A 9,388-nucleotide genomic window follows, 5' to 3' on the forward strand; every position below is an offset into this window, starting at 1 on the left:
CAGATCGTCTCACCGACAGATCTGTCCACCGCGGCACGCAAAACACCCGCTTCGCTCCCTGTGTGCGGACCGGTGTGTCTCAATCACCAACGCGCCTCGAGTCTCCAGCTGACCTCCTAATTAAATCAACCACTCCCTTCACCTGATCTCTGACGCTCCTTTCCCCGTCACAGGTGAAGGTTCACACAACCAATCAAAACAGAACAACCTGAAGCATTGCTGCGATTGAAATAAAAAGGAACTAAAAAATCACAGACTTGAAATTGACATTTTAACTTAAATGAAATACATGAAAAAAAAACATTCTTTTACACAATTTTACACCTGGCTACATTTGTATATTTATTCCGATTCTTTTGTGTTACTTGAATGTGTTAGAGCGAGTTGGCCTGTGATTGGCTGAGAGTGAAGAAGGGGGCGGGTCAAGTGTGCCTGCAGAGACTGCGCGTGTGTGTGTGTGTGTGTGTGTGTGTGTGCGTGTGCGTGTGTGTGTGTGTGTGTGTGTAGGAAGGAGGCTCTGCTCAATAATAAATCGGCTTCACAAACAAGAAAGTCGTCCTGTGAGACTCTACAATAGTAACGCACAGTAACTTTAATCTGATCACTGGTTTGGAGATAGTAACTCGTTGGATTACTTGTTACTGAAAAAAGTGGTCATATGAGAGTAACGCAGTACTAATTAACACGGTGCCGACATCACTGGGTGACGGTGTCAAATGCTGCAGAAAGGTCGAACAGGATGAGGAGGGAGGATGAGGTCCCTCCTCATCCTCCCTCCACATCCTGTTCATCCTGAGGATGAGGGAGGGTTAAGGAGGGAGGGTGAGGAGGGATGAGGAGCGAGGATGAGGAGGGAGGGTTAAGGAGGGTGAGGAGGGAGGATAAGGGAGGATGAGGAGGGAGGGTGAGGAGGGAGGGTGAGGAGGGAGGGTGAGGAGGGAGGATGAGGAGGGAGGGTTAAGGAGGGTGAGGAGGATGAGGAGGGAGGGTGAGAGAGAATGAGGAGGGAGGGTGAGGAGGGAAGATGAGGGAGGGTGAGGAGGATGAGGAGGGAGGATGAGGGAGGAGGGTTAAGGAGGGAGGGTGAGGAGGAAGGAGGGAGGGTGAGGATGAGGATGGAGGGTGAGGAGGGAGGGTGAGGAGCGAGGATGAGGAGGGAGGGTTAAGGAGGTTGAGGAGGGAGGGTGAGGAGGGAGGATGAGGGAGGATTAGGAGGGAGGGTGAGGAGGGAGGATGAGGGTGAGGAGGGAGGATGAGGAGGGAGGATGAAGAGGGAGGATGAGGGAGGATGAGGAGGGAGGATGAGGAGGGAGGGTTAAGGAGGGTGAGGAGGGAGGATAAGGGAGGATGAGGAGGGAGGGTGAGGAGGGAGGATGAGGAGGGAGGATGAGGAGGGAGGGTGTGCAGGCCGGAAACCAGATAGAAACTTTGGAAGAGCTGGTTTGGTTTGAGGTGGTCATGGAGTTGTGAGGCAACAACCTCTTCCAGTCCCTAAGAGAGGATTGAGAGGTTCTCTGGGTCTGAGATTAGTCAAGTGTTCTGGCTTTTTTTCAGGTTTTCATTTGGGAGGGAACGGAGCCAGACTGGAGACACTGACTGACCATGGCGGTGACAACAGGTGCAAAAGTGAAGAAGTGAGTCTTGACCAGGCGACGGTTCAGGGCTCGAGGTGGACTTCATCTTCCTGACACTGTCCTGGATCTCCTGCTGGGAAACAAGGAGGAAGGAGCAAAGAAGCTGGAAGATCTTGAACTGTGTCCCGGTGGTCAGGCCGATGGGAGTGGGAGCAGGACACTGGGCAGTGCGGCTGCTGTGGATTTTAGTAGGAAAGAAGTCCAGGAACTTATTGCAGTGATCATCTGCTACTACCATATATACTGTATAGCCACATGACTGCTGTTTAAACACGTGACTGAAGGTTTCCCTGAGCGGATGAAGCAGCTGCTTAGGATGTCCTCCATGTCCTCATGTTTGACTAAACTATTTCAGTATTATTTTGTCCAACATATCTCCTTGAAAACTCCTCCGGACACACAATTGTTCCCCATGAATCCCAGTTAATCTCTCACTTTCTCACCAGTTTATTCGTTGTTGGTGACGTTTAATGATAAAACCTGATCAGACAGTTTGACTGACAGGACAGATGATCAGAGGTGCAGAGTTTTTACCAGCACCATTACCAAACGGACAGAAGAACGGGAGGAGTTTGCCAGTGAAGCAGCAGCTAGTGAAGGAGTAGATCAGAGCTGCAGCATCTACATCATAGAAAGAGACCAGACCCTCCTCGTAATCCACAAACACCCCCACCTTCTCAGGAACAAACCTCAGAGACAGATCAAGAGAACAGTTCCCACAAGCAACGTACTGATTTCCATTTCTCAAGTGTATTGTCCAGAAACCTTCTTCAGGGCTCAGTGTGATATATCTCTTCCTGTTGATCGACTCTTTGCTCACTCCTAAAGTCCAGCCAGTCTTTCCTTTAACCTGAACCTCAAAGTAAAATTTACCTGAAGAGAAACTTTGTTTTCCTAAAACAATACTACAATGAGAAAATCTTTCTGGGTTGTCTGGAAGCTTCTTCCTCACATCACCATGGCTCACTTGTTTTCCATCATCAGACAGGATGAGTTCAGGATGAGCTGAATCAGGATCAAGAGTCACATCCACTGCAAACTGCTGCTTCTTCTTCAGCTCAGCCTCAGACTGCTTCTTCTTCAGCTTCTTCATCAGCTTCTTCATCTCCGTGCTGAGAGTCTCCTCCAGCTGAGCCACAGCTCTCTCCACAGTCCCCTCATATGATGATGGTCGGACGCTGACCTCCGTCCAGTCCTTGGTGGGTGGAGCTGCTTTCAGGGAGGAGAAGCCTTGGAGGAGGTGGAGCTGGTCTTCAGAGAGAAGGAGCTGCTGCACCTCTGAGCTCCTCTTCGTCAGCTCACAGATCTCCTCTTCCAGGCCTTTGAGGAGACCTTCAGCCTGTTTCTCTCTGGCTTCCTCTTCCTCTTCAATCTTCTCCTTCAGCTGCTTCAGAGCTCTCTCCACCCACTCCATCAGAGCAGTGAACACCTCAACACCTTCTGCTTTCTCTCTGTCTGCAGCAGCTTTACTCTTCTTCAGACTCTCTCTGATCTCCTCCATCTTCACTCGTCTCTTCTGGATCATCTGCTTCATTTCAGCCTCCGTCTTCCTCAGCTCCGTCTTCTTTTCTTCACATCCTTCACTCAGAGGAACAACCTGGTGAGTCTTGTGCTCTAAAACAGTGCACATCATGCAGACAATGGTCTGCTCGCTCTTACAGAACAGCTCCAGAGGTTTCTGGTGCTTCGGACACATCCTGCCTTCCAGGTTCTCCACAGGCTCCATCAGCTGATGTTTCTTCAGGACTGGAACTGTCAGATGAGGCTCCAGGTGAGTCTGGCAGTAGGAGACCAGGCACACCAGGCAGGACTTGAGGGCCTTCACTTTGGTTCCAGTGCAGACGTCACAGGGAACTTCTCCTGGTCCAGCAGCTTGTTGCTCTGAGCTGCTGCTGCTGCTGACTTTGTGTTCAGCTCCATGTCGGAACTGAGCAACAACCTCAGAGAGCAAAGTGTTGACCCTCAGCTCAGGTCTCTTGTAGAAACACTCTTTACACAGGGGACAGTCACATTTGACCTTGGAGTTCCAGTACTGCCTGATGCACTGGTTGCAGAAGTTGTGTCCACAGGGTGTGGAGACTGGATCAGTGAACACGTCCAGACAGATGGAGCACAGAAACTGATCTTCAGAGGGCAGATTGCTGGCAGCAGACATCGTCACACTCTGAGGACAAGAGACAGAGAGTGAACACAACAGAAACAGCAGAACAGACAGTGATCTTACTCCTGATAACAGTGTTGAGAAATGTCCACAGAAATAGAGGAGAGAAAAAAAATATTGACATTTGTACAAAATCGATGATGAACAAGCTGAAATTGTCTGACAGGAAAACAAAGTTCCATGTGAAATGTGAGCTGGAACGTTTCTCTTCACACTAACCTGTCACTTCTCAGAACTCAGGATCTCTGCAGTAAAGGAAGAAATAGGTGTTATGACTTATCAACGCACTAGCTTACATACCAGTATAATCCGCTTGTATCTGTCAGGCCCTCCACTTCTCAACCCTAATTTGGTCCGTTGGCACCATCTGGTGGCCTCCTCTCTCATGGGCATGACCTCGCACTTTCAATAAACTCAACTGCTTCCAGCTGCGGCGGGGAGTGGCCTCACCACCTGCACCTCCTATATAAACACGGCATGACCACTAACCGCCGCCAAACCGTAAAGTACTTCAGCCTGGTCCTATGCGTAACTGGATTCCTGTCTGCCTCCTGCCTGGAACTACGATCCCCTCCAACCTTCCCACTCTGCAGCTGAGTCTCCCCACTCCTGTGCCAGACTCCTCCGCCTGCCCTCTTTGGCTGCGATCATTTGTACTTTGTTTTCTAGTAGTTTTCCGTCAGGAGTTTCCCGATCGTTTTCTGTTTTCTTCTTAGTATTAGTTTTTGCCTGCGTAGGTTTTTCTTGTTTCCGCTCTTCCTTAGTTTGAATAAATCCGTAAATCAAATTCTGTGTCTCCTGTTTTGCTGTCTGCACTTGAGCCTCAGTTCCGTCCCATGACAGTATCGCTTTTGCTCAGAGCTGTTAATAACATGACCATATATGGGAGAATGCAACTACAGGCACCAGTTTGCAACATATGTCGACCTGACATCCTGCTTGTCTGAAGAAAGTACGATTGTGATATCTACAATTTCTCGGGACAGAACACGAGATGTGATATCCACACCATATGTGCAGGGAGGGGTGAAAGAAATGCTTATAAACCAACGTTTTCGTGTACTCTGGGCTCCTGACCATGGAAGCCTGATCCTCCCGGACAGACTGGTGCTTGAGCCCGAGATCTCGCTTTTATTCCATGTATTCTGCTTAAGGTAATGATCAGTGAAACTGTGTGATTAATTCCACTCGTTTCCTCATCAATAAAAGAACACATTAATGACTGTTTTTCCTTCAATTTGGTGACCCCGATGTGATTGGTGTCGGAGACAACGTGCGGACCCTCAGACCAGACTGGTTTCAAGGCGCGCCTCAAAATAACTGGTAAGATTGAAAATTTTAAATTGTGATCTAGTCTGGTCTGTCATCCCACGACTTAAAGAATAATGGTAATGATAAAATACCTGTGACAGAATACAAGTAATAAAAAACTTTGCATATGTTTTAAGGTGATAGAGACTGTTCCCGTTGAGGGCTGATCGACCTAGAAGAAATAAGATAAAAGTGATCGAGACTGTTCCTCGTAGAGGCCGAACGACTTGAAAACTGACGTGATCGAGATTTTTTCCCTGTGTGGCCGATCGACGGGCAGTATTGAAATAGTGTAGGTTAAGGGTAGGATTGCTGTGTAATTTTTTGTGTTTTTGGTTACGTGGTGGCTGGACCACGTGATTTTGAGAACAATAAAAGAGACCCGCCGAGGTCCACCGTGTAGATGGTAGTCATATACGAAGTATTCCTGTCCGGAATTCGTTAATACGAGTGTGTCAAGAAAGGAAGAAAAATATTGTAAGAACTACAGAATCATACAGCAAGTGAAAGGTCTAAAAGAATTTGTGGTTTTGCGAAAAGACGCCCAGTTACACTTTGTTTACAGCTTGTTCACCTGCTATTAGTCCAACTGAGACTATATAAATCACATGTTCCACAATACAGACTTAGATTACAACTGAGTCAAGAATGCTATAGTAGAAATAAACCAAAATATTACTACTGAGCAGCACATTTTATCATGGTGTCACAGGCTGTATTATTCACTTGTAATTCTTTCACCCTAACAGAAGTGGAGAGGCGAGAGAAGAAGACTCCACCCACATGGTCCAAAGAAATACAAATACCTCAGAGACTCCAAATGTACCGCTCCCTCATCCACATACATTGCAAAGGTAGTCTTAATGTTGTCCAGTGGAAGTTTTGGAAATGACTCTTGTAAATATCTTCAATAGCTGCTTGTCAATATTTGAACAAGCCTGAACAAGATGCTGCTGGATCTGCTGGAGAGAAGATGTGAGGAAGACCAGGCTGAATATGGACGTGTTGCTCTCACGTTGGAGGCCATGGCCATCAGAAAACATTTGCAATATAAACTATTACATTACATTACATTATAAAGAGGTTTAAGGCAGGGTGGTGTCCTCTTCTTGTGTTTAACTTGAGGATTTCTATCAATCTAAAGCACTACATATCCTATACTGTTCATTAATACTTCCATATTTGAATTACTGTGGTGAAGTTTAGGGAAACACCTACAAATCATCACTCCGACCGTCGTGCACACTCCAGAAAAGAGCCATCAGACTGGTTCAGAAGGCTTCCAGGACCACACTAATGCCTTACATATTGATTCTGCCCTACTAAACTCTGGTTGAAGTTTAAACAGCAAAATTAATGCACAAAGCTAGAAATAAACAACTAATAGACAACATACAGAAAGTTTTTACTGATAGAGGGGAAGGTTTGATTACAGGAGGAATCTGGACTTCAGAACCAAGAGAGGAAGGGGAGCACTGTCTGAATGAAAGTGTATGAATGCAGACCTTATTTATTCTTTATAAATGTTTACTATATATATATATATATATATATATATATATATATATATATATACTGTACATATGTGTGTGTGAATTTGCATGTGTATATATACGGACTATATGGATATTGGTTAAGTATATGATTGTACTCATGTAAAGTGCCATATGCCTAAAATGAATAAAGAAAATGTTTTAATTAATTTTATGTCCTGTATCAGATCTACATGTATGACGTTTGCAGGAAAGAAAACCAGGTGAAGATCAGTTTAGTATTCAGCGAGTTCTGATTGATTAAAGTCGCTGACACTTCATCGCCCCTGTCAAACGGTCACACTGAGCAGAACGGCGACCAGACCAAGATGGTGATGCGGCGTCTATGATTGTAACCGCCGTGTTTTGAAACTGTAGAATCCATTCTAGTGGTTCACTTGGTGAAGTTTGAATCTTGGTCACAGTCTGTTTTTGTGGGAGCTCATCTCAGGAAAAGACCTCAAGTTCATGCAGATCCTCTGGTAATGGAGCGTCATGTTCTGAAACTCTTCAGACCAACGCAATGGGTTTGACTCGATCAGCATTGGCCCCGCCCACTGAGTTTGATGAGTGAGTTTGACAGATAAAATTCATTCATGAAGCCGTGCAACACCAGACAATGAAATAATTAATTAAATAGTGAAATGATTAAATGTTTTAACATAAAATATTTCATATTTTAATGAATTAGACACATTTATATATTTAATTCCAATTTTGATTAATTAATGACACATTTAGGCAATGAAATAATTAATTCAATGGTGAAATAATAATACATGTGTTTTACATAAATTTAATTGATATTTTAATGAATTAATAACACATTTCATTAATTGTTTTCCAATTTTAATAAATGATTGACACATTTAGTTAATTAATTAATGGTCTATTTATTTATTTAATGTTGGCACAATCAGCCCTCCATAAGTTTTGTCCTGCAGGTTCCAGCTTTAAAGGCTTTTTCCTACAAATACTTCATGACTCCATTTTAAAGTTTACACTGCTAAGAATTTTATTTAAGTATAGGTAGACGTCTCATCCGTGCTGCAGAGTAAACCCGCGTCACCACCATATTGGATGGGGCATCTCACTGTCGGGTAGCACTAGAGTCAAGCGGAGTTAACCCAGAACCAGCAACTTTGTCCCTGTTTTGTTTCCAAAAACTTGAAGGAATTCTGACGAGAGCCGACCAGACCAGTGAACCTTTCTCAGCCTTACCCTGAAAGTGAACCTCAGCCCGATGATGTGAGTATTTATATTTGATATGTCCCATACAGCTGTGAGCATCATGAGTCTACTCACATTAAATTGCCTCCTTGCTTTCTGCAACTCTTTTCACACGTACACTTCTTACATGTTGTAAATAAATAAGTTATTCTCTCTCTTGCGCGCGCTCTCAGAAGAAAATGCACAGGGTGCGCGGGGTGACCCATCCAAGATGGCGTCGTGAGGCGGCAGCGCCAGTCAACGAGGATTGCAGGACAACTCATCTGGACAACTCGTCCACGGATGAGATTTCAGAATATTTGGGAGAAAATAAATCCTGTACAATGTACTTTTACATATTATTTCTAATTAATGTTTCATATAAGTTTCATACAGCTAGTATTTGTCCATATATATTTAGTATAATTATCATATGTCTTTTATTCTCACGAAGAATGGTCTGTCTCGCGCACATGACGCCGTGTACTGCGCATGCATGTTCCAGCTTACTCATGACAGTGTGCACGGTGCGCCCCTGTTGACTTTGCGGCTCTGTTCACCGTCCACAGTCAACGAGGCGTGTCCGTGTATTACGTCTATTGACGCCACGGAGAAGAAAATCAAACACATGTTGTGGATGTTTGCTGTGAATTCTGTCTGCCGGTTGGTCTTAAAAAAAGAACGTCAAAACGGAGAAAGTTTCTCTGGATCATTCTAGAATACTGACCGTTGCTGCTCCAGTTGTTTACGTGTGAGCTGCAACACTTTCACTTTCGATTTAATTCGAGCTGCGCAACACATTTAGTCATTATATAGCAGGACTTTCTGTCAAGTGATTTCTTTCTGTTTTACCCGGATTGATAAACACCAGTCAAAAACCTTCAAAATAGAATTTTCCACCTGAGCTGCATCCCAGAGTTTGTACTTTTCGACTTTTCCCTGAAAGTTGGTGGACTTTGACTTCAATGTGCTTGTTGAAAGTTAGTGTAAACGAGAGCAGCAGTACTCACCAGTATTTGATCGAATCCAAGTGAAATCAGTAGAAAGGCCCTCACACCCAAACTGAAACGTTTGTCTGAAGAACTGAGGGAGCCAGAGGGAGCCGGAGGACCTCCTCTTTCTGGCTCCTCCTCTCAGCTTTACACCTTTTTTATTTTATTGCACTAAAACTTCAACAATATACTCTTTTCTTGCAACCAGAGCAGATAAGTGTGACGTCTGAATGAAATAATGTTTTAATATGTCATAAATAAAGTGGACTTCCTGACTCCTTTCATAAAAACGGTTTGATTCAATGTGGACAGACAGACAAGACATTTCTCACTTCCTCTTCTCTTCTTTCCTTAAATTCCTCAATGCAACATAAACTACAGTTTTGAGTCACAGAGCAAAACAACATATTAAAGCTTGTGATATTCCATTGTCAAAGGGACAAATGTCTCTCCTGGTGGTCAAGGTTGCAGAAACATGTGTTCAGTAAAAACAAACCGGAGCTCATATTGATCATCTTTGATGCACAAAGAGAAAATTAAGCGGTTTGT

General features: G+C 44.4%; 1 protein-coding gene across 2 annotated transcripts; it reads right to left on the reverse strand.

Moving 5' to 3' along the window:
• Positions 1-799: 799 nt before the first annotated feature.
• On the reverse strand, positions 800-8,963 carry LOC308128254 (E3 ubiquitin-protein ligase TRIM21-like). 2 transcript variants are annotated; one of them, XM_080493956.1, is made up of 3 exons: positions 8,858-8,932; positions 4,015-4,040; positions 800-3,798 (listed from the first exon to the last, which is right to left on the reverse strand). In XM_080493956.1, exon 3 carries the CDS (start codon positions 3,787-3,789, stop codon positions 2,119-2,121), a length of 1,671 nt encoding a protein of 556 aa, XP_080350082.1. In that variant the 5' UTR covers positions 3,790-3,798; positions 4,015-4,040; positions 8,858-8,932; the 3' UTR covers positions 800-2,118. The 2 variants fall into 2 exon arrangements, with proteins under 2 accessions (XP_080350082.1, XP_080350081.1); XM_080493955.1 differs by lacking the exon at positions 4,015-4,040 and having other exon boundaries at positions 8,858-8,963.
• Between the last annotated feature and the right edge of the window lie 425 nt (positions 8,964-9,388).

Source organism: Lipophrys pholis, assembly GCF_963383615.2.
Source record: "Lipophrys pholis genome assembly, contig: SCAFFOLD_128, whole genome shotgun sequence".
NCBI classification, from domain to species: domain Eukaryota; kingdom Metazoa; phylum Chordata; class Actinopteri; order Blenniiformes; family Blenniidae; genus Lipophrys; species Lipophrys pholis.

Bases quoted from the DNA above. Each gene is read 5' to 3' on its own strand.
- LOC308128254 (XM_080493955.1), bottom strand. From the start codon at position 3,789: ATGTCTGCTGCCAGCAATCTGCCCTCTGAAGATCAGTTTCTGTGCTCC.